This window comes from Cephus cinctus, unplaced genomic scaffold (assembly GCF_000341935.2).
Source record: "Cephus cinctus unplaced genomic scaffold, Ccin1 Ccin1_scaffold0076, whole genome shotgun sequence".
Lineage (NCBI taxonomy): Eukaryota > Metazoa > Arthropoda > Insecta > Hymenoptera > Cephidae > Cephus > Cephus cinctus.
This window is the reverse complement of record NW_014332817.1, coordinates 483,684-508,179: the sequence shown is the minus strand read 5'-3', so window position 1 is coordinate 508,179 and position 24,496 is coordinate 483,684. Positions and strand designations below refer to the sequence as shown.

The 24,496-nt window shown below is 37.4% G+C and overlaps 2 protein-coding genes across 12 annotated transcripts; one reads left to right on the top strand and one right to left on the bottom strand.

Moving 5' to 3' along the window:
- Window positions 1–17: 17 nt before the first annotated feature.
- Window positions 18–17,795, top strand: LOC107269647 (histone-arginine methyltransferase CARMER). 4 transcript variants are annotated; one of them, XM_015743756.2, is made up of 8 exons: window positions 18–369; window positions 977–1,117; window positions 1,270–1,764; window positions 1,849–2,115; window positions 2,193–2,415; window positions 2,521–2,807; window positions 3,813–3,949; window positions 4,335–8,019. In XM_015743756.2, exons 1-8 carry the CDS (start codon window positions 237–239, stop codon window positions 4,461–4,463), a joined length of 1,812 nt encoding a protein of 603 aa, XP_015599242.1. In that variant the 5' UTR covers window positions 18–236; the 3' UTR covers window positions 4,464–8,019. The 4 variants fall into 4 exon arrangements, with proteins under 4 accessions (XP_015599242.1, XP_015599258.1, XP_015599250.1 ...); XM_015743772.2 differs by lacking the exon at window positions 4,335–8,019 and adding an exon at window positions 17,318–17,795 and having other exon boundaries at window positions 19–369; XM_015743764.2 differs by having other exon boundaries at window positions 19–369; window positions 4,353–8,019.
- On the bottom strand, window positions 6,850–24,436 carry LOC107269600 (KICSTOR complex protein SZT2). 8 transcript variants are annotated; one of them, XR_003060322.1, is made up of 27 exons: window positions 23,791–24,436; window positions 23,374–23,691; window positions 23,220–23,297; window positions 22,739–23,144; window positions 22,440–22,660; window positions 21,982–22,363; window positions 21,661–21,910; window positions 20,859–21,599; window positions 20,592–20,791; window positions 20,344–20,507; window positions 16,401–16,710; window positions 15,450–16,310; window positions 14,996–15,372; window positions 14,805–14,907; window positions 13,891–14,736; window positions 13,536–13,818; window positions 11,477–13,476; window positions 11,308–11,402; window positions 10,785–11,223; window positions 10,318–10,708; window positions 10,088–10,253; window positions 9,800–10,016; window positions 8,639–9,738; window positions 7,581–8,519; window positions 7,368–7,508; window positions 7,071–7,283; window positions 6,850–6,968 (listed from the first exon to the last, which is right to left on the bottom strand). XR_003060322.1 is itself a non-coding variant. In XM_025087191.1 (25 exons), the coding sequence occupies exons 1-25, from the start codon at window positions 23,812–23,814 to the stop codon at window positions 8,385–8,387; spliced, it is 10,047 nt and encodes a 3,348-aa protein (XP_024942959.1). In that variant the 5' UTR covers window positions 23,815–24,436; the 3' UTR covers window positions 8,261–8,384. The 8 variants fall into 8 exon arrangements, 4 of the variants coding, with proteins under 4 accessions (XP_024942959.1, XP_015599179.1, XP_024942950.1 ...); XR_003060323.1 differs by having other exon boundaries at window positions 7,368–7,505; XR_003060311.1 differs by having other exon boundaries at window positions 7,368–8,519.
- Between the last annotated feature and the right edge of the window lie 60 nt (window positions 24,437–24,496).

Here is a 24,496-nt window from a genome sequence, read left to right as displayed (position 1 = left end):
CTGTAACGCACCGGGGGTGGTTGGTCGGTGGTCCGGTGTCGGAACTCAGAAATTGCAATCGGTGACTTTTCATCTCCAATCTGAGTGGCATTTAGCGATACTGTGCTCGTGGATATTCTATTTTTTTTTACTGGAACTCCAAGAACTCCGGACGTGCTCCGGAGTGTGAACAAAGGGAAAGATAGAAGAGCGCGTAAGGATATTGAGGCGCGCAAAAACGCACGCGGTGTCTAAAAATGGCGAAGGCATTTCGCGCGGTGACAGTATCGACTTTGTCAAACAATGGACTGTCGACACCGAAATACGATAAGCCGGTTACTCTCAATATCAACTATGACCCCCAAGGCCTCAGCATCGAGTTCGTCTCAGGTATTATCTGATTAATGTAGGATTCAATCGATTCTTTATTGTCAATACCGTCTTCCAGACGCGACCTAACCACACTTTACCGGACGCTTGCTTCGTCCGCCTTTGTGGTGTCCGCCACCAAAATTTTCTCATGCATATTCGTTTTGGACGATCAGTTGAATTATTTTTAAATTATTCTAATTTTGTGGGCGTCTATCTTAGTGGATGCGATGTTTTTTTTTCTTACTGAAATAGATTTTATACCATTTGTATGATTACACGTTTTTTTCCCTCTTTTTATTTAATTTTTTTTTTCTATAATAATGAAGCTGGGAATTCTATAGAAAAAAATCTCGAGTGTTACTTTTTATTATAAATATTTCAAGGATCCTAGACATAGAAAATAAAACAGAAATATTTTTTTCAGTTTTATAAGCATGTTTCTTTTAATGCTTATTCATATAATATTTGTAGATATATATAAGCAATTTATTTTTTTTATAAAGTATTTTATGTATTTTAAGTTACTGACATGAACACTATGTATATTAGAGTAGGATGTAACGTTAGGTAACAATTTCATAATTTTATAACTACTATAACTTTAATTATTTTATTTATTGTATAGGGGAATCTGCTGAGAGTGATAAGACCTCATTACTGGAATTCCCAGTGACCCATACCACAGAATGTTCTCGAGTAGCATCGCAGAGTTATGTATTTACATTGGATACAGACAGTTTATTAATAACATTTGCAAATGAATCAGGTATGATTATATATTTAATAACAATAAACTTGTAAACAGGATTATACCAATAGAATGCTTATTAAAAAAAATACATTCAAAAAGTATAACTATGTAAGACATTGAAATTCATTGATTGATTGACAAACAAATGAATATTGTTTTCTGTATAGACTTTCGAAACTTCCACTCGCAAATATTGAAACTTAAAAATGGAAGAGGCATCTCTGCATTCAACGATAGAACAGAGGAATCTTCAGCTATGCAGTATTTCCAGTTCTATGGCTACCTTTCACAACAGCAAAACATGATGCAAGATTATATTAGAACGAGCACGTATCAGAGAGCAATTTTGGGAAATCTGTCAGACTTTAAGGATAAAGTAGTATTAGATGTAGGTGCTGGTTCTGGTATATTATCGTTTTTCGCGGTTCAAGCTGGCGCAAAGAAAGTTTACGCTGTCGAAGCTAGTAATATGGCAAATCACGCCGAATTGCTAGTAGCAGCAAATAATCTATCCGATAAGATTATCGTTATTGCTGGTAAAATAGAAGAAATCGACCTTCCTGAACGTGTTGATTGTATAGTGAGTGAACCGATGGGATACATGCTATATAATGAGAGGATGCTAGAAACTTATCTTCATGCCAAAAAGTGGCTCCTTCCAGGTAACATTATAATATATAATTTACAAATAAATGGAAGAGTTGCTGAAATAACATATAAAAAAAATTAATCTTCCTACATTCTAGGTGGAAGAATGTTTCCTTCTAGGGGTGATCTTCATATAGCACCATTTTCCGATGAGAATCTTTATATGGAACAATTTAACAAAGCTAATTTCTGGTATCAAACTTGTTTCCATGGTGTAGATCTCTCCGCGATGCGGAACAACGCGATTAAAGAATACTTTAGACAACCAATCGTAGATACATTTGATATTCGCATTTGCATGGCTAAATCAGTTAGGCACATAGTTGACTTCCAAACAGCCGATGAGACTGATTTACATAAAATAGGTAAAGATCACATTTTTCAACTTTATATATTTTACAAGAATTTACTCAATTTATTCTTATTCATTTTATTACTTTAGAAATAGACGTTGACTTTCACATACTAGAAAGCGGTACCTGTCACGGACTTGCTTTTTGGTTTGATGTTGCATTTATTGGTTCCACACAACAAGTATGGTTAAGCACAGCACCCACAGAACCGTTGACACATTGGTATCAAGTGAGGTGTCTTCTAGAAAGTCCACTTTTTTGTAAAAGTGGACAACTGCTCTCAGGAAAAGTAATCCTTGTTGCCAACAAAAGGTGAAATCAATTTTCATGGATATTATAGTTTCCAAGCACTTGTATATTATAAGCATTTATTTCTTCAAGAGAAAAATAATCCAAAATGTTGACTCTCCATTTCAGACAATCTTATGACGTTACGATAGATTTAAAGTTGGAAGGCACGAATATGGAGAGTAGTAGTAATACGTTGGACTTGAAGAACCCGTACTTTAGGTACACTGGTGCAGCAGCACAGCCGCCACCTGGCCTAAACAATACTTCACCTAGCGAGTCATATTGGACCACCCTTGATGCGCAGGGTGCTCGTCAAGCAGTAAATATGGTCAATGGGATGTCCGTTAACGGTCTCGGTGAAGTGTCCATGGACACGAGTGGATCTGTCAATCCTACTAATTTACTTGCAATAGGTAAGGTTTCGTTTGATTCCGCATTATACAATTACTCATTCTGAATCATAAATAAACCTGTAGCTAAATCTTACTCTGTTCACCTGTATGATCATTGATCGGATGTACTAAAAGCATAGTAGTTGGTTGAAACATGTCCTCTAGATATTAATTAATGGATGTCATTCATTTTCAAGTATCCTCTCATAACACCTGCTAATAATAGATATTTAATTATTTATTTTGAGCCGTAGTTTATGTTACTGAAGACATTGAATACTTGGTCCATACTGTGGCTGTTGTGTAAAATATAGTTGACATGTTATTGCTGTGACTAGATAATAGAGAACTAAGTTCTCTTGTATTTTATCTCTTCTTAATGCGACAATTGCTCAATATTCATATTTTTATCCGAAACAGGACAGTAAAGATTATTGATATCTTATTTTTGAACATGTATTTAATAAAATAGTAGCATAAAAGCATTGTTCAGTATGCACATAATTTTCATAATTTTTATGTCATTTATCAGTGTATCAAACATTTTTTTATAACTCAATTTCATTTTGATTTTCCCTACTATAAGTCATTTTGTTAAGTACAAAGGATGCAGCTACATGAGTGTCATCCAGTGATAATCATTATTTGTAAATTTTGTAAAATCGAATCCGTGTCAATAAACAACTCTTTTTAAGATATGGGTTGAAGATACCGTTAATTTAATCCATTTTGCAACTTGCCACAAGTTATCTTAGCATCCCACATTATAATTACTTTGTGTTGCTACCTGAGTTTATTTACCTCCAGATAATATTTATCAATTGAATATTGCATGTCATCATTAATATTCCCACTCCTTCGATCAGTACAATGTACATCCCATCCATAATGTTTTGTCCGTAACTCTAATTAGTATTATGAAGTATCTTATAAGAAATCCAAATCCTCCACATATACATAAATATCTACAATCATTGACATTCCTTGACGAATGTACAATTGATTTAAAATATTTGTATGCAATAGGAGGTCAACCTAACATACATCCTGGCTCGATTTCAAGTACAGGCCGTGGGCGAGTCGGTGGGACAGCAACAAGTACGCAAGCAGCTCAACTTATAGGAGGTGGAATTACACCAAACATGTTTACTTCGCCAGCAACCGTAAGTACCTATAAATTATTTTCAGCAAGCTACTCCCAGTAACCGGTAAACCGTGGCCGGGGAGACTTCGGTAACTCTGGTCGTCCTCTCGTTTTATTCATCACGAGTAACATCGACTCACTCGTTTTACCCTTAATGCTAATAATACACAGTGCACAACACTTCCCTTTAATATCGCGTGGAGGTAGTTTATAACTATTATTGCCATTAGTATTTAAGTATTATATTATGCCGTAGACATTGTACGAACGTAAGAATGACGAAGGTCGAGTTACTACGGTTTACAGGGAAATTAGGGTAGCAGCTAGCTCAATCCGAATAATGTTACCGCATTCCAAAAGGGGTACTAAAGCGAGCGTCTGCCTGCGTGACTTTCGCGCTACAGCTTGGTGTTACTTTCCAGCAATCGCTGGTACTCGGCAACACCTCGCATTATCCGGTGAATCCGAGTTTGATGATCGGTGACTACGTGACACCAGGCAATGGCATATCACCTCAGGCATATCGACAATGATGCACGGGGAAGCCCTTTCGCACGGCGTTCTCCCGCAAAGCAAAGCAATTACAGAACGATCATCATCACCACTACCCACATCATCATCATCATCATCATCATCATCATCATCATCATCATCAGAGCAGTAGCAACAGCAAGCAAAGTCGCAGACTCGTGTTCAGCTCACCCACCAGTAAGCTTCGTCTTGCCTCAGCCGTGCGAATCCTACATGCTGTCAGTCTCGCCAGTCTTAATCCCGACCTGACGAGCCTCAACGAGAAGAACGTCAGCCGTATCACCGAGAACAATATCTACTCGGGCACAGGATTCGGATGGGGTGCTAATAGAAACAAATCCCTCCTGGAGGCGCGCTGGAGAAGGCTTCGGGCTGTCGTCTCGTAGCCGTCGATCACGTCCTCGTTATTAATCTGCCTAGAAGATTCGCTCTTCCAGACTCATAGAGCACGCTCGCCATAAGTTCTTCAGAAGTATGATGATATTTTTCATGACAATACCAGTTTATAGCGTGCCCGTGGAAGAAGCGTGCCGCGCATAACGTTCAAATACGTTTTAAAGAAACGAAACATATGTACACTGTTTTTCCTCTCCAGCTCGATCTCAAACGATTATAATAGTGAGCGCGACACCCTCGTTATATTTAATTAAAGATGATGCAACTGGTTTGTATTGGATCTTAGGATACCTATGTGATCAATGCTGTGACGTCATTTTAACGAAGCATCCCGTACCGTTTGTCATTGCAAGTATTATTAGTATTCTCCTGGTAAAGTTTTTAGTGATACGTCAAGAGATTTAGTTGTCTCACCTCTACTGTGAGTATTTACCAAATACCAGGCCATCGATATTCATTGATATTCGTTGATAGAATTGGTATCAATCAGTGCAATGATCAGCGGTACAAATTGATACGAATCAATCTCGATTAACTTGTGACATCAATTACACATTCGTATGACGTTCATTCGACTATCTTACCTAGAAGACGCGCGAAAGGGCCTGCAAAAGACAATTCACTATGAGACGATGAGAACATCGATAAAAATCAAAAGAGTACTAGAAGTCCAAAAGTAGAGGCAGAAGAAATTACTTGAAATTAAATCGGTATACGAATTACAATTTATTTTAATGTACAGCTCCAATGCGAGTTCGAATGCGCCAATTGTGAATTCGTTTTGCGCCAATCAGCAAAGTAGACACGCTACATAGAGGTCCTATTATGCGGTTTTAAAAATCGATCTCAAATGAGAATTAAGATTGCGAAAGAGGAGAGAGTGGGAGAAAAGAAGGAGAAAGATCAGTGTAACCAAGATAAAGAGATATTACTGTCCGTGATCGTGCAATGGTAATTTTTCACTTACAAAATACTGTAAGGTCTTGCGAATCGATAGCAACGCTGTAAAACGACACTATGACTCACGTAAGATGATTCGTAATATTTTTTTTTGTGACAAAAATGGAAAAGATAAAGCTCCTCGAGTACAAGGCGCGATTGGCGAGATGACTTTTAAGTGACAGGCACTGCTGTATCTCGTGCCAAACGTTGCTTGCGTGGTCCCCCGTTGTATATACTCGCTTCTTCCATGTCTATTTTATTTTTTCTTTCATTCACTATATATATTTTTTTTTATACGACCGATGACTGAAATTTTACATTGTATACCTCAGAAGTAAACCCGGTTGTCTCAAGCCTAACGTGGGTAAGCGTCACTCTCCTAATTGTTAAGTAATTGAAAGCCACTTGTCGCTTAGAAGTATTAGAAGCGAAATCCAACGACGCCGCGTATCTTCAATTTAAATGGCAATGACGCTAGTGAATATTTATTGCATTCGGGAGAGAAACCGAATGCCGGTAGTGTTGTTATTATTTCATTCCTTTGTTACGGTGTCTTTCTTCTTTTTCTTTCTTTCTCTTCAATTTCGTTTTTGTGTGGATATCGACGTTCGTTCGTCGTAGATCTTTACTTTGAATTTCACTTCTTTTATTTTCTGCACATATGAGATTTTGACAAGAACGGAGGGATATATATATATATAAACTTACCGAAAAATGAAAACGCTTCAGTCAGTATTTTAAGTCATTATGAGTGACCATTCGACCGAACGATTCTAGTTTTTAGTCCTTGTAATATATATATATATATATATATATATATATATATATATATATATAGCACGGAAGTAATGCGTACGGTATTTCAATGTGGTTACGTATAATTCTACGCTAATGTAATTGTGTTGTAACGATTTAACGAATCATTATCGTAGCTGATAAGACGCCTATCCGATTATACATATTCTCTCGTACTCGTGCGAATAAGATGATGAGGAGATGACAGAAAAATCAAGGAACTGTGCAAAGGAATACAAAGATAAAAACCTTACGTCCCAGAAATACCCATTACATTAATGTGGTTTTTTTTTAATTGTCTCACCGCTACGTCGCTGGACGTCTGTCGAATCGCCCCGGCGATATCGCGAACATTGAGAACCGCACTTTACATCCTGGATAACAGAAATAATACTTAGTACCTGCGTCGAATAATTATTGATGAATTTTCATGATATTTGGTCCATCAAGCTACAAGCTGGACTCGATCTACATACTTGATGATAGCGTTCTGTTTGACGTTGAAGCATCTTATCGTGGGTTTTGTTGTAACCTTTTTTTTTTTACAATTTTTTAAGCATATTTTTGTCGCTCATGACTGTTTCCAATGATCCGCCCGGTTTGACAGATCGAATGTTAGTTATGTAAACTCTAGTCCTCTTCACTACTTCACATCACAGGAAGTCGCATATACATTTAGTAATTTTGGCCTGAGATTATTTCTCATGATTAATTATAATTGCGAGGGAAAAAAAAGGAAACAAAAAATATAAATTGAATAACAAACACCGTACCAACCGGTGCGATCCGACGCGAGGCCAGTCCGGCGTTACGCTTATAATTCTTCTCTTCCTCGTTCCAGCTGCAGCATCCGACGTGCTCTTTTTTATACTGAATATACTCGGGACTCTATTACGTTCCGCGGATCCATTCTACTAGTATAAGATATACTATAATACCTAAGCTAATTAATAATTGAATTAAAATAAATTAAGTTGAAATTTTACCTCACTGGTTTATTTATTCTTGCTCAAAAGGCTCAGGCTGACGGAATTGACGAATGATTGAGAGTGAACTGCGCACCAGCTGATATCCTGGAGGTTTAATTGCGGTTAGGTAAGATCGGCAGGACGTATCGAATGTAGTTTTTGAACTTTGTCTTTTATGATGTATGTCTGTATCATTAGCACTGTATACTTTATCCGTGTCGATTTTCCATTTTATTATTCCAATAGGATCAGCTGGTGCTTATAGGTATAAACACACTGTCTCGGGGTCAGGAGGTCACGCACATTACTATCTACCTGCTGACCTCAGCTTCCATGTAGTACTCGTAGATGTTTAATTGCTAGGTAGGTAATTTTAATGCGTGTACGCTAGGTATGTGTAATGCACGATCATGTGACTATAGTGCCATTTCGGCCAATAAAACATCGTTCTCATCAATCAGCTGGTTATTTCTTATTTATTATAGTTTCTCCTTATATATTTATCCGAGGGATATTATTGCACTCTTGGGAAATGTGCCGGATGTACGTAATAGTGATGAATTCGATACACGGATTGTAACAGAAAATATATATATATATTTTTCTTTAAATAGTTACACGTTAACGCATAGACAACAAAACGAAACTCAAATAATTCCACGACTGTCCTCTTGATAAATACACATCACATACACTGTCCCGTATCTTGTAATACGACTAACTTTATAAAACGCTTGGTTCATTAAAAAAAAAAGATAAACTCGTTATATCTCTTGTTACCCGGAATACATTGCACCACGTTGTTTCTATTACAGCATTGTGCTATTGGCTGTAAAGTCCCATCCACAAGTGGAAACAGCAAGCGTTAACAAAGCCCTCGACCAGGTGGTACACGTCATTCACTGTAAAGGGGGAACTCAACACTTCGGCAGGATTTCTATAGACAACATACAAATCCTGAAAGATATGAATAAAAAACATTAATGAACAATATACCATGACCTTGAGATCCTTCAACATTATCTAAGCTCCCGTTGCAACCAGTGTTTTTCATCTATTAATATAATATTACTTACACCTCTGGACGTGTGAAGATCAATTGTCAGCATCATGAATGCTTGCAAGTAACTGGATGGTAGTACCAAATGATGAGTGACATTCCCATCAGGTGCATTAAATTGCTTATGGTGCTCTTGATACTTATTCTGTAAAACTTTGGATAGTGTCTGATACCAGGTCACTGGCTGATTTATCAATGGACTTAATCTTGAATCCAATACAGATAACGGCTCGACACGAGCTAATGATCGAAGTTCCATAAATTCTGCGTAACTCATTGTTGATTTGTTCTCCAAGAGCTTGTTCCAGAGTAGATGTGTTCTACAGTGCAAAGCACCACGCTCTACCATACTCATAATATGCTCACGTGCAGCTTGAGCTTGTGACATAATCATCTGTTGCATGACCTGCTCGTGCGAGGAATAATATCCTAGATAGTTAACAGATTCCTGGCGAATTTGTACAAGTTGTGATGAGGCAGACTCCACGTTTGGGATACTTGAAGTTTGAGTTAACGGTGAACTGGGAACTGGTGGTGGAGTTGGTGCTTGAGTATTATTCACATCATTACCGTTATCAGGTTTAGTATCAAGATCCTTTGTAGAAACAGTTATCTCCTGATTGTCGCGAAATTCGCTTGAACTCAAAACTGAATCTATTTTCGGATTTTTTGGAGAAAGTTGTGACATGAGTGACACTGGACTAGAGCCTCTGGAACTGTCGGCGTGTGAGCTTGTTGATTTTACTACATTGTAGACTGTACGGAATTTACCCAGCTTATTATTCTCAACTTCTCTCTTGGGATACAGTTCTCTCTTGCTGGTTAACATTAGGTAATATTTCAGTGTGATTTCTGTTTTCTCCATCTGCGGTGGCTGCTCTAATCGTGTCACAATTAATGTCACATCGAAATCATCTGTGTGTTTCATGTCTTGAGCGTCGCAGTAGCTTATCAGGGGAGTGCTCTGTAGTCGGACCAGGGAGAATTCACTGTCCTGGTTATCGTAGGAGTCCCCAGACATACCAAACACCTGCATGCCGTATGCTTTCTCATGGGAAAGTAAGTACTGATATAAGGTACGAGCTGGTGTTGCAAGGTTCGTTAAAGTTACTGCATCTAAAATGTTTCATGACAATAATTAATATATGTCTTAATAATTAAGAGTGTTGATACTCACCACTGTAAACAAGATTTCTCGCATAGTTAGGTGCCTTTGAGTAATACTTGTTAAAATCGTCCAGGAAGTGCGTCAGATGGTAGCCTTGTCGCAGGGACCAATGTCCACTTCCGGCGATGTATGAATGGATGCAGCGTAAATGAAAGTCATAAGTGAACGAATGAAGATGCATATTAATCTTGATCTTGTCGCAGGCATCCACAAAGCTCAGCATAAACTGTAGACATTATGAATTCATTAATTTCGACTAGTACTAAAATAGTGAGAATAATTTTATGTATTATTCACCTGGTTGACTAGGGCGCTGCTCGTTTTAGTTTGAAGTCTACTGCATTCTACTATATGTAGTTTGACAATGAAAAATGGCTGTGCCAAATTTATTTCAAACAATAGGACACCACCGAGCATTGACTTTTGTAGATAACAGGAACGTTCTTTGTTTGAATTTCCATCCCTAAAAGTTTGTAATGACAAATTTTAGTAATATGATCAAGTATTAGTTCCTTTATACAACATACGTTTTACGATTTGATTCCACTTGAACTGGATTGAATCCTAGCACTTCCAAATACTGTTTGTATTCGGATAACATTGAATCACATAATTCTTGATGCCATTCAGTAACGACACTATCATTCAAATGACCATTGCCACTTTTCCCATACTGACTGTTTGATGGGGATTGTGGCTGTAGATTGACATTCGACAAGACATTTGGTGGTGGTGTCAGTGAATGATCTCTGGTGGCAGCTGATTGCAATCTCCAATTTGGGAGAAATAATAAAGGACTATGGCAATAATGAATCAGTCTGGAGTGTTGCTTAAAAGTATTCAAGGTAGTTAATGATATTGGGATGTTGGGTGTAGCACCACGACTCTGCCACAGTGTACTCAGTCTCTTGAGATCCTCTGAAAAAAAAGATACTTCATATAAAAAAAATATAAGTTGTATTTGACAAGATTCATGAAATAGATTGATGTTTACCCTTAGATTTTTTCTCTTGGTGTCTTAGTTCTTGAAAATCATTAGCTGCTTTTATAACTGGATCCGTAACACTGCCAGAATGATGCGGACTTGGTTTGGCATCTCTCAACACTTGAGAAACTGAATTATTAAAAAATAAATTAGTATTTTTCCCCGACTGTCCACGACCTGCTGGTTTTGACCATTCTTTGCTATCGTTATGTAAAGCGTGGGAAAATTTCGTGAGAGTGTCCATATCCGTTATTTGATAGTACTGAAAGCTCCCTCTATCACCCTGTTGATAATTTTGCATAGGCTGGTGATAAAACACTCCTAATTTTTGCATTATTATGCTTGAGAATAAACTGGATCTTGATGTTAGCCATGTACCCAGCTTTGTTGCCTGCTTTATTAGTATCTCAGATCTCTCCTTGGACCAATTGTACATATATAAGATAATCTGCAAAAAACAAAGTAATAGACACTCATTGAATTTGTCATTATATCTAATCGACTGTAGCTTTTTTAAATTGATCAATCGTACATTGTCACTTTGTACTCTGGCCAAGAGAAATCGCTGTCGCGGTACAAATTTTGAATCCAGTATCAAAGGATTAAACTTCTGAACTAGTTTTTGATCTAAAAAAGAATATTTGTTACAAAAAATATTATCCATTGCATGATATAGATTATAAATATTTATTAGTTCTTACCTTTAGGACCCAGCAAGTCCGGTTCTACAGTTTTTCCAAAAGAGGCTTTCCATTGATAAAAATTTCTTGCTACTAAAATGCACTTGGTAAATGTACTATGATCGTCTCTGGACAAATCACAAGGAATATACACCACAGGACTGTCATCAACTTCCATCTTTAAGGATCTTGATAACCACCCTATATTAATACTCTCCATGCTCTCAGATGCCTTGAACGGTTTACTATTAAGTAGATCCTCCTGGTTAACTGTATTAGTGTTTAAAAATGGTTGTCGATCTCGAAGAACAAATGTTTTAGTTGTCGTATCCGGTGCATTGCTACGTATAAGGTTTTGAAGTTCCTTTACAACAACCGGAAGTGGATGCCGTCGTTGAATGACAACCACATGTTTCTTAACAGCAGGAACACCAATTTCTAATGCAAACTGAAACCAGTAAGCCAAAGTCATATGATAAACTTCATGTAATTTCCCTTCTTCTCCATATTCATAGTGATTAATTTCAATATTCTCATGAAGTTTTCCCTTATTGGTCTTGATTTTGATGGGTGTTTGGGTTTCCTTATTTACTGTGGGTCGCATTTGAATGTTATCACATGACAATGGTTCTGTGAGAACAGTAGGTAGAAGATTATATTCTGTAACAAGATCCCACGTTGCGTGTTTCACAGCAGAACGCAATTTTTGTATTAAAGATTCAAGATTTACACGGCCCTGTTTCCAGATCCTAAATTCGATCAAAGCTTCAGGTTTAGTATTGGACTTGGCATTTGAATTCTTGTTGCCTTCATAAACAGAAGTGGATACTATCTCCTCAAAATCTTCAACCTTTAACGAGATAGGTAAACTGGAATCTGTAACTGGAGCTCTCTCAGTCCGTATTAGATCACCATTAGAATTGACAATAGCTAGTGCAATACAAGCAATTCCTCTACTGCCACTGGATTGACTTTGATTGTATAAAAATATATCAGATTCAGACACTCTATTGTCAGATCCTTCCGGTTGAAAGTAATCTTGAAAATGATAATTCGACCTAGGATCCGTGTACTTGGGTATATGTAAAAATTGGAGTATATTCTGCCTAAGATAATAACCCAAAGCGTCCATTCTAGGTAAACAATGTGGTTGCACAGATAATTGTACGATGCTTTCTGTTGACTTGAATGGTCTCTGTATAAAATGCACATCAGCTGGTGTCAATTTGCACATAGGATTCCTGGCAAGCAATCCAGACAAGACTTCCAGTACAGCATCATCCAGCCTATTCTGAAGTACTTGTACGAGCCCACACTTAACTTGTTGACCAGCCTCCGATATCCCATGTACCATGAGTATAATAGAGTCGCCAGATTTGTTCAGAATATCACACTCCTTTTCTCCAAAGGATCGCACCCTGGGTCTGGAGTCATCGGCTGATGTCTGATCATTGGACGAACCGTGGCATCTGGATTGTGACAACGATGCTACACTACTGCTCCTTGAAACGACTAGTCTCTCATCACTTTCCGATAATTTATTTTGAAAACACTTGGCCTCACTAGTTTGTTCGTGAAGTCGCAGATAAAAGACATTTTCATTTGGTTCCTGGTAAACGAACATGTTGTTTCTGTTGTTCACTGAGAAGCGGTTTAGTACGCCATGCAGCGCCTTGATACCACGAGACAATCCGGATTTCCCAGGGCCGGTTTTTAGCCGTGGATGCAGACAGAATGGAACTTCCCATATAACGGGACACCGAAAGAGTCCTGGAGTAGCGTTTGATGTTGGATTGTGATTCTGAAGAGAGCTTCCTGATTCGCTTCCTGTCTCTCCTCTCCAGTTATTATGATCTTCTGTTGACTCAGGTTCCAGGAGAGGATCACAGATGCGTGTATCGTGAAGATTTTGCAGAAGGAGGTACTGATTCACTCGACGACATATAGCCTTTATCTGTGAGACTACCATCTTCTGAATCTGACGGTAACGGTCTACTTCCGGTGAAGCTAGTTCTAGAAATCTGCAATGATCAAATGATTAAATTTCAACCATGCAATAGGATGGTATTACTTTATATACCTGCAATGGAAGTAAACGTCCACGTGACTGAGCTGGACTTTTAAAATCAACCAAAAGTTTGGTAGTAAAATTCTACGCTTGTCTAAGTCAGCCAGCCAATGACAATCATCTTCGGAATTACTACTATCACCCTCGTATCCGTCATCTGTTCCTATTGGTCCTTCACCTAGACTAGAAATTTCTGAATGACAACCGGATGGATCACCAGAATCTTGTCGACTAGTACGATTATTGGTGTCGGTTTCCTCCTGCTTCTTATTATCCGGAGGTGCATTGTCTGTGCCTGTACAAAATCCTTATTAGATTTCGTAATTATATTTAATTTTTGTACTAGTATAATTAACAATGCATTTACCTTCTTCAAATATCTGATCTTCCAAATCTTTCTTGTCTTCAGATATCCGTTCCACAACGCTTGACTTTCGCGCAGGATTTTTTGCAAAATAAAACAAATCACCTTCCGGCCTCATACAGTAACGATCTATCTCAAGTTTCTTTAATTCTGCCAAGAATTTTGGAACGCTACGCTCAGCTGGAAATACAAAATGCAATGGAACTTTATCTGTATGGCAACTCGAACGTTCGTGGGATTCTGAAACATGCCGAGCGACAAAGTTTAAAGTTTCTTCAGAAGGTGTAGATTGATCAAGAAGAGCAGTAGCGGTTTCATCTTGCAGTAGCCATTCGATCTCATCCGTTAAATTTGCAATAGCGTTGTGCTGGTAAAGCGGAAGATGAGGAATTCTTTCTTGTAGCGGTTCCTGCGTCTCGGATAGTTGTATATCATTACCAGGACTACTTTCACTGTCAGTGCGTGTGCTACTTAAAGGAGAACCACTACAGTAAGACGTGGTTCTAAGACCAGGATTATGTTCTAAACTGACTTCAAGCACTTCCTTGGGAAGATTCAAACACATGATATCAAGAGTGATTTTCAGATATGACGGATCCCGATCCTCATAATCGTCAAGTCTCTGTACTATTTCAGTAAAACAAGTTGGCAGAAGCTTTACGGGTACCGAGGATATGTTAGATTTTGAATGAATTGAGCAATTCAATTGTAAGAAGAGAGGATGCTCCTTGTTGAAATTGTCATCTTCACGAAAGTCACAGCTAAGAGATCCTGTTGAAGCACGACTGGAAAGTTTTGCGGTATCTTGAAGATTTGTTGCTGGCCACGTAGCATTCATAGCTTGATTAACAGAGGATGCATCATTAAGTAATTATTACATTAAGATATACTCTTTTGGATATCAAACTAATAATTACCCTTTACGACATTATTATCGGCCTTGCAATCCATACTTTCTGAGTGAAAAGTAAAGCCTTCCAATTCGTCATCGCTATCTGTTCTATTAGAATTCAATCTCTCCTGCAAGTATTTTTACACTTCAATATAGAATGCAAAATTTATATAATAAAAAATTCAGATTAATTAATCCATGACAACAATAGCCTACCACTCTGTCTAGAGTCCAAGAGGGCGAACAATAGTAAAATTCTGGATGAGCCGGCACTGTTCTAAATGCTACAGTCATTATCCTCTCAAATTTATCTTTAATCAGATTATGCAAAGGTTGCACATCATTACACGCAGCAGTTTCTAAGCGACTTTGCAAGCCACTGTCTGAGGAAGAACTAAGATGACGACAGACGGATTGAAAATACTTTGTGACATTGATTTCAACGACATGCTCTTCACACTGATCAACCGCAGCTTCCATATCTTCGTAGCTTAACGGATGCTGAAGAGCGAGGGATTTGTAAACAGCCACCACATAGCATTTGCAATGAGCTAAGCTCAAAAGCTTGCAGTGCTCTGTCAGGCTTCGTTGATCTGTAAGAGTGAAAAGGTTTTTTAATCATTTCTAAAATGAATCTTACTTTATAAAAATCAATTCAATTGAATATTACCATTAAATATATTATCGGAATCCTCGCTCTTAGGTTCAGGCGATGAAGGTTTAGTGTCACAACCGGATTTCAAGTTCACAAAATCCTCCCCGAACTGTTCTCCTACCTTGAACGTGTGATTTTGATAAATATCTTTGGCACGTGGTGATTGAAGTTTCTCAACGAGAGCATCAATTAGTACAGCTAGTGAACAATCATAAACATAAATCGGTAAGATCAATTCCTGCTTAGGAGTATCTTTTGGCCTTCTACAAGGATTAGCTTTTGGTGTACTATGTGCTGTGGTACATTGACTCGAGCCATTAGAGTCTGTTTCACCAATTGGTAAATTTCTAAATGATTCAGATCTCTTGATTTTTCTTATACACGAGGCTGAACTCGAATCTTTCTTTTCTAAATCATGAGAATTCATGATTGATTCATCTTGGCCAGTGCAATGACTATGATTATCATAATTTTTATTATCATTGTCTCCCGCAGTACTGATAAACAGACGTACATCTCCCGCAGATGCTGGTAACATTGTAACGATTACGTGAGTGACACTTATCCCTTTGATAAAGCATCTCCATTGTGGTTTGGCTGCCGAATTTTCTAAAAAATATGGACGATATAAACATGATGATGTTACTCTAAGCTTATGAGTGATCAAAAACAAACTGTTTGTTATACCCGTCTTAATGGAGAAGGGAAAAGGCGGTCCATTATCTCGTGATCTGTTTAACAGCATCTCTGTAAAATTCTCTGAATCCTCAGGGGTAAGAAATAATTCCTTATTATGAAGACGCCTAACATGCTCAAGAAATCCTTCCATTAGAATTCCATTAGCACCATAGTTATTCTCATCTATGCATATTGGGTCTGTAACAGTCCAAGATAAAAACAACATCAAGTATAGTTTCCCAACGACTTGAATCGTCAAGACTTTTCCTACAGGAGAAAGATGCTGACCGTCATTGAACATAGAAAAGAGAAGTTCAGCCTGTTGACATTTTGGCAAAATGTTGAGTATTTCAAAAGTGAATGGCACCAAGTGAATTCGTTGATCAGTATTAGGTGGACCCTCATGAAATGTAGCAGATGGACCGCGTCTATTACAATTTCCAAGTGTTCCAGTGCTTCCTCCAGCAGCATGACTTCCTTGGCACTGTTGTCCTGGTGTAGGACCATTTAATTTTTCACTGGGGATGACCTGACTCAGTAGACTCAAGTGTTCCAACGTCAGTAAGGCATTAACGCACTCCTCATCAATCTGGGCTATCTGAAGTCGATAAGAAACAAACCCAAAAACATGAATAACATGAATACGTCCAGAAAGAATGATTGATCGTTCATTGATGAAAATAAAATTTTCTATAGTCTTAGCCACGTAAGTTAGGTGTGTCCCTCGGCTGTCACGTGCTCAAATAAACTGATACCATTGTAGTGAGTCATTGAACCAGGATAAAAATAATGTATGTACACTAATTTTACAAGCCTACAGTAAATTATGACACTGGCTAACCTAACCAGTCTTTTTTTATTACGTATTCTAGGCGATACAGGTAAACACTTGTAAGAAGCCAGATTTTAGGTAGATTTCATGTAACACTTTGTCATTACATTGTGGCATATGTAATACAAAATACAACATACAAATATGTGTCTGCAGAATAACTAAGACTATTGCATACAGTTTTTGAACTGTGATTTTAACTAAAATGATATCAGATATCATAATACGATTACACAGGAATACTCGATTCGTGATAATTAAAAAGAAATGAACAGAAAAAATAATATATTGTGTTTATTACAAACCATAATAATACAATGCCAATGAATTTTTGTACTGGTCTGATAACAAGTTTTGTTTCAATTAATTATAGGTTCTTCGATTTAACAATTTATTGGACATGACAACTGGACGGGATGAAGGTACAGCTTTATTTGGTACAAAGTAAAGTCTAGAAAAAAGATACAAAAATAAATATGTAACGTATATAAATAAAATAATGTCCCTTGAAAGAAAATATATTTATATTGTTTGTCTGCTGATTTTTCCATGAGTTCCACGAAATAAATTGCAAGACAAATTTTTCCTAATATATCTATCAGTCAATCGCATAAGATCTGGATTAGAAATGGCCGTGGTAATTCGAGCAGCCAGGAATAAGTTGGAGGAGTTGAATCTCACTTTAACGCAAAGCGAAGAGACCACTTCTCCACTTGAACCATGACGCTCAGATAAATGATTCTTTTCACGAAATATAGCCAATTCGAAATGTATTGATCGTCGATAAAATCGGCGATAGTACCAGGTAAGAATAGATGACGATGTTCCGCGAGACCTTGAGCTGGAAGAGTTAGATCTGGCAAGTTCCCAGAGCAAAATTGCTCACTGCCTAGATCCCCACTTCCAACTAAAGATATGGCAGATCGTGATCGGTAGTCCTAGAACGTAGGAGGTCCGCAGGAAATGACGAAGACATCGTAAAGGAAGAAAGAAAGATTCCAAGACGAATTCTGCTCCATGTTCGATCGAGGTGAGACGAGAAGAAATTAAAACGTTTTTGTTTTTTAAAACTGATTATTAACAAATACCGATAACCGTTCGTTAATTCACAATCAATGTGGATAACAGTTACGCGACGAAAGATCGATCGTTGAACCGATAAGATCGTCTGCGAGTACGTGACACCAGAATATTTATATTACAAAAAAAAATACAAAAAATTAAAAATAATTAAAATTACAGCTCCCGTTTGATTATTAATTTTTATATAATTATTTAAATAGACGAAACAATGTATCTGGTATTTTTTATCATTCACGTGCAATATATTCTGTACTTTTTTTTTATAGCCAAGCAACTTCGTCGTTATGCCCGGTGAAATCGCGATTATCCGAGGACACGTAAGCGGTGACACTTTGGACAGATATCTCTTGTGAGATTAAAATAATAAATGACCGAAGACCACATTCGCTCCGTAGAGGAAAACGCACGAAAAGTTAATCGGTAGAGGTAATCCGATCACTAGCGGGCCCAGAATACGCCCTGGGCCATATATATACCTGAGGAGACTGATAGGAAAACCCCGTTCTAGCTCCCTCATCGATATCGGAGCCCCACCCCGATAACGATAACGATACCTCGGCGATAGATGGTTACATCTTTTCAACATACGACACACAATTTTCAACGATCGAACTATCGCCCTTTTTATGGTACCGAGTTATTGCACCATCGATACTCTTCATTGAAATCAGCCTAAAAGACATGGAACGATATTCCAGACACTGGGAACTGGGCCGAAAGTAAGCAGGGGACCGAAATCGTATTTCATTTTCTTTCTAAAAAGAAAATAGAGATGAACAAAAAGAACCAATGTCCGTTCAATTCGAAGCGTTCCAACGTAAAAAGAGTCTCGGGAGAACTATGAACGAGTAATAGGAAGATACGAGTTTGAAGAGGTCACAATGAAAAATGCACAAGCTTACTGGATACTTATGTCACGGCTCATGATTGCAACTATTGGATAAGTATATCTGTAGATAAAGTGGAGTCAGTTGTGCTATAGATAATAAATATAATATAAACAGCACTGATGAGATTTCTCGAGCGAATCAATGAAAAAGATCTGGTTTGATTATTTCATTAAAACCTGACTGGTTTGTACTGACAATTGGCTTGTTGAATACCTTTAGGATTTAGATGACTTCCCAAAGCTGTGAATTACTTGAATTTGCTCTGTGTAACCATGACTTGTCAATGTTCTCAGTTAAATTTTCAGGGAACGTCGCTGCTCACTTGAAATGACGCATTTGTTGCTCAAATAGGTTCGACAGTTTTTCCCTCTGCTCTTGGGATGGTCATGTTTGTAAATGCGATGTGATACGAGTGAGTCGTATTTTTTGAGGTGGAGACAATTCGTGGTTATATAACTTTATGACAAAAAGAAAACGCTCATTAGTTTTCATCTTCGTTTGAGATAGTGCTTAGAAGAAGAAGAAGAATAAAGGAGCGACATTTATTGAAATTTAATTGACTATGATAGTCGATGAGAATATTAAGTTTATCACAGGTGCATTTTCTGAATGAATCTTTGATATAATATATCTGGATAGGTTTGGGTGATTCCTTCCTCTCAGACGTCGTAGGTATCATGGATTTTTGGATCTTGGAGGAATATTCAGCAACGTGGTTCAGAGTGCATCGGCTAGTGGATATACGGTCCTCTCCGACGGAGATGTTTGCACAGAGATAGACGTTACTGACAAAATAAACCTCTTCAGAAAGCCACCAGTCCGTGGAACTTTGAATATTATTGATTACGAACATTATCATGTCGGCTTAAGATAAGGATACCTCCAGGAATTGGAGAGATGCTTTCAAAGTTATAGTAGTCCCTAATACGTTAATTTTTGGTATAGATTGAAAATTGCAATGAACAATTTTTAGGATGGCAAAATGAAAAATTATTATAGCTTTTTGAAACTGGTGAAAATAACTTAAAATTAATATGAATATTGCTTTGGATAATCTTAGGATTCAGGATCAATAAAAAATTGTAAGTTCTCAGGATTGATAATGTTAATTGATCAATTGTAAAGTTTTAGCTATTATATGTATATAAATATTTTATATAACACTGAAATTAATTTGACCGAATGTGTATCGAGTTGATTAGACCTGGTATTCCTCAAGAATCGAATGTAATCAGGAGAATTGTAAGGTATTGAATCTAGATATCATATCGTCATTGAGACTAACTCTCACAAGCAAGCAGTCTTATCATTCTGGTCACGTTAACCAATGAAGGTTGTAGCAAAGAACATGACTGGATATTATATATTTGGCGAATAAATTTATATGATGTAAGATACATTTAATTATGTATAAAATTAGACTCACCGCATCGGGTATCTGATGGTAATAAAGTGGATGCATGTATTCAGCTGTCTGATGAATCGGTAGTTGAACTCGGCCGCATTGGGGCTCAATCCAGACTTCAGTTACAATTTGAAAATCACCACAGGACTCATTATCCTCAGTACCACCATCTCCGTCACCAGTTCCTAAGTAAAATAAAATTAATTAGAAAATTCTAAAGCATGGCACAGAAATACTTTCAACATATAACTAATTCGATATCTGTTTACCTTCATCGGTATCTTCCTCTGACCCACTTTCTTGTTCCATCGATGGATTAACAGTTTTGTGAGGTGGGAACAAAACGTATTGTATAATACATGGATGTGATAGATCTTCAACACCAGGACCTTGCATTTGTACTTCTAAAACCATATTTATAATACCCGCAGCAGAGTAGGCAAAGCTAAAACCTTCGGCTAAACGTATTCTGTAAAAAAACAAATATTTTTTTTGATTATTCATATTCAATATGACAAAAATGTATTGATTCTTACTTGGTGATCGTGGAGAGTATCCTAGCAATGGCTGTCGTGTTCAGTCTAGGTAAAACTATGTCAGGAATTGTATGAATAAGTGGTTTTTTAACAAGCCAAAGCCAACGACTGTGATACAAATATCTGGACAACGTTGTTGTCAAACTACCACCAGGAATTGGGGTATTTTTCATGACAGTTGGTTGTGTTCCATCTGGAAATACTACGGTGCTCAAGTCAGTAGGCATACGTTCATACCGAATAAGAATTCTTTCTAACGGTTTATGAACAATTGTACAACATGGAATCTCTCGTTGTTCCGTAGGTCTGTTTGGTAACGTTAATTTAGACAATCTATCCACGAGATCTACGACTACGTTGTGTCTGACAACACCTTCTGTACCACCAGCAAAAGCCACGTTCAATACAACACAGAGTGCTTTGGAGCTCACGCGAATAAGGGAGAATGATACTGGTGGTTTATCCATTTCACGGTATATAAATTGAACATAGGTATGATTCTCAACTAGGACAAATGTAGCCCAGTTTTTCAGCATAGCGTACAGAGACGCAGCTGCTTGTCTGCATTGAACACATTGAAACCTTCCACTCTGATTAGCTTGATGAAGATGCCTTGGTAGGGGTCTATCATGTGACAATACTAAGGTAACTCTTTGAGAATGCATCCATCTAGCCCACTGAAGTGGATCCAGAGATACAACTGGTTGCCAAATTTGACCAAATTGAGGACAGGCAGCATCGCTGAAAAGATAAACGTATTTTGGATTTCTCCAGGAAATGATTCACCTCGCGCTATACGTACCTGAGCAATATAGTATTGACTGAAGGATACGTTGGCAAATAGAAAACTGGCATACCACTTTTGATGGTATCTGGTACGCTGTACCAAGGCCAACCTGATCCAGGAAACCAACTGAAATGTGAGAGCATGTTATCGCTCTCTGTTAACGACGATAATGCTATCCAAAATCGAGAGACGACGCTCTGACGATACTGCGATTTCAATGGTTTTTTAGATAAACACGTGATATCATGCAGGAATTCATAAGGAGCTGCAAACATGTATAAAACTTGCCGACTTCTTAAATACTTTGAGGAGCAGCAGACAATTGTATATACTCACCTTCGATTGTGATCGTGTATTGAATAGTGTTTGATCCAGCCAACGACTTTGGGGGCCATTGACATGTTACCAGATATTCCAAAAATACATGTGTTTTCCAGGGTAGCACAAAACACAATTCGAGATAGCCATCCCGCAATGTAACCCTTTTTATTAAATAACCTTCTCGCAAACGACAGCACAGTAGACTACTCAGTGTGCAAGTGACTTTGTCATCGATTTGCTTTTTCCTCAAAAGCTGAGGGGATTTTTGACTATGAAACAAAGTATTTTCTGTGTACCAGGCTCTCATATCATCCGCTGTGATGGAATTGTCACGATACAAATGCCAGCACAGAAAATTTTGCTGGTAAAGATTCATATTCGCTTCATCCATTGGTACCTGGTTGAGGATTCATTATTTTGTACGTTAGACTTGATTTCTACATCTTAGGATATATCGATTAAAAGGGTCTTACTGGTTGTGGAATGAAAGTCATATAAGATCCTAATGTGGCTCTTGCCAGAAACCGTAACAAGTCTGGATATGGAACTAGAGCTTCTGCACAGTGTGGATGATACGTACTGCCCACATGTATAAAAGTGCATGCAACTGTGGATGCTCGTAGTTGTTGCAGCACTGAATCTAATACGTGCACATCCGCTACACCCACTATGCCATCAGATACCACTACAAGATCTAGAAAATAAAAGTAGATTTGATTATTAGTATGATAAATTGTTTTTCAATCTGGTTAATAGCTTAAGAGAAACCTACGAGCACAACTGTGCTCTGGAAGAAGAGCAAGTGCTAGAATTCCATATCGTAGCATATTAATAAAACTAGCTTCCGGTGATACCATGGAAATATTTGCAACATTGTTACTGTTGTTTTGACCTATGCAAATGCCACCCTCTTCAAAAAGTCCTCCTACTAATCTTTCGCTTTCAGCTCTCAATGTCTCTAATTGCTGGTTAGCTATGCCTGTGACCAATGCTACTTTTTCTTCCAAACATTTTAATTGCTGCTCTATGTATTGTATCAGATATTCAATGTTTTTCACAGTAAGAAGCCAACCCTGTACAAGAACTTGTTGAGCAGGACTTGTGAAGAATGGTGTATGAGCTATTATTGTGATGTAAATTTCAGGCTGCATTATTCGCTTACTTCCTGGGACAATAAACTATAAAAGAAGATGTATTTAACATATTGTGCGAACCAGATAATATACTATAATCTCATCTGTTGAAATACATACAGGTTTAACTATACATTCCAGACACTGCTTCATTGCCAAATAAACCTCATCTATCACAATTTCCCCATGTTGGATGTCCTGAAATAATAAAGTTAGATGTTAGATATTCACCTTTATAAATTAGACCATTATTGAGAATTATAATATCACTCACAACAGTGGCAAGAGATGGACTAAGGTCTAAACTGAAAGCCATCCTATACTTGTGAGCCAGAAAAACTAGGGAAGTTGCAGTAGTGATCTTATATTGATACAAATAACTATTATCCGACCTCCAAGAAGCTGGCATATCTCTTGGAAGGACAGAAACAATTTCCAGTTCTGGAACTTCTTCATTTTGTATATCTGGATGTTGTATCGTTATAATGCTTTCCAAATGTTCTAACATCCACTGAACCCTGACATTTCGTGATATTGGAAAGCCTTTTTTCATTAGCAAATAAACTGTGTCTGCTTCCAAAAGTATCTGTTCCTGTATAAAAAAACAAGTAAAGAATCAAAGATATCGATCCTGCTCTCAAATCAACAGTCAAAAGAATAACTTTTGTAAATATACATAAATTTGGTTCACCTCATTTCCTATGTCAAGATCCATGGCACTATATTGTTAATAACTAATAACATTATCCATCTATCATCCTTATGAAACCTTTAAATACCCTGCTGTCAGAATTGCATTAAAGTGGAATTCCAAACATTATCGTAGCACAGTGAGGGTACAAAAGTGTTATTTGTCTAGATGCTTGACCAAAGGTCACGTCATTTCTGATTTATTTCCAAAAAATTGTATATTTAAAATTAATAACAAATGTAACATAACCTAAAGAAATCATACGACTAATCGTATGCTGACGATATATAAAATTCTAATCACATTCCTCTGACAGATAAAAGTAATCAATTTTTTCACAAATTTAGATCACGATGCAACGATTACATTCATCAAACAGTATTTCAACTTGTTCATAAATGTACAATTATTTTCGTCAAAGGAAATACTGTTCAAACCGACCATCTCTAACCTCATACGGATGAACACTGGGTGCGCGACACTTGCATTCTGCAGTAGTAACATAAAACATTGAATACGACGTAGAAAATTGTGGTCATCACATATAATCACAAATTGATCTTTGCACGGAAGAAAATATTCTATACAGTGAATGCAAAATACAAGGCTTGCAATAAAATAAGAATGAATAGTACATCACAACCCTTTATTTATTATTAAGAATGAAACATCTAGTACTCGCTTTATTTGTAAGTGTGTAGTAGTA

What these genes read in the sequence shown, in the direction of transcription:
- LOC107269647 (XM_015743756.2), top strand. Translation starts at nt 237, where the DNA reads ATGGCGAAGGCATTTCGCGCGGTGACAGTATCGACTTTGTCAAACAAT. An exon ending in ATCCTTGTTGCCAACAAAAG is followed by an intron (nt 2,416 to 2,520) that starts GTGAAATCAATT and finishes TCTCCATTTCAG; the next exon opens with ACAATCTTATGACGTTACGA. An exon ending in TACTAATTTACTTGCAATAG is followed by an intron (nt 2,808 to 3,812) that starts GTAAGGTTTCGT and finishes TGTATGCAATAG; the next exon opens with GAGGTCAACCTAACATACAT.
- LOC107269600 (XM_025087181.1), bottom strand. Translation starts at nt 23,814, where the DNA reads ATGGATCTTGACATAGGAAATGAG. An exon ending in AGAGGAAGATACCGATGAAG is followed by an intron (nt 20,508 to 20,591) that starts GTAAACAGATAT and finishes TATTTTACTTAG; the next exon opens with GAACTGGTGACGGAGATGGT. An exon ending in AGATCAGATATTTGAAGAAG is followed by an intron (nt 13,819 to 13,890) that starts GTAAATGCATTG and finishes GATTTTGTACAG; the next exon opens with GCACAGACAATGCACCTCCG.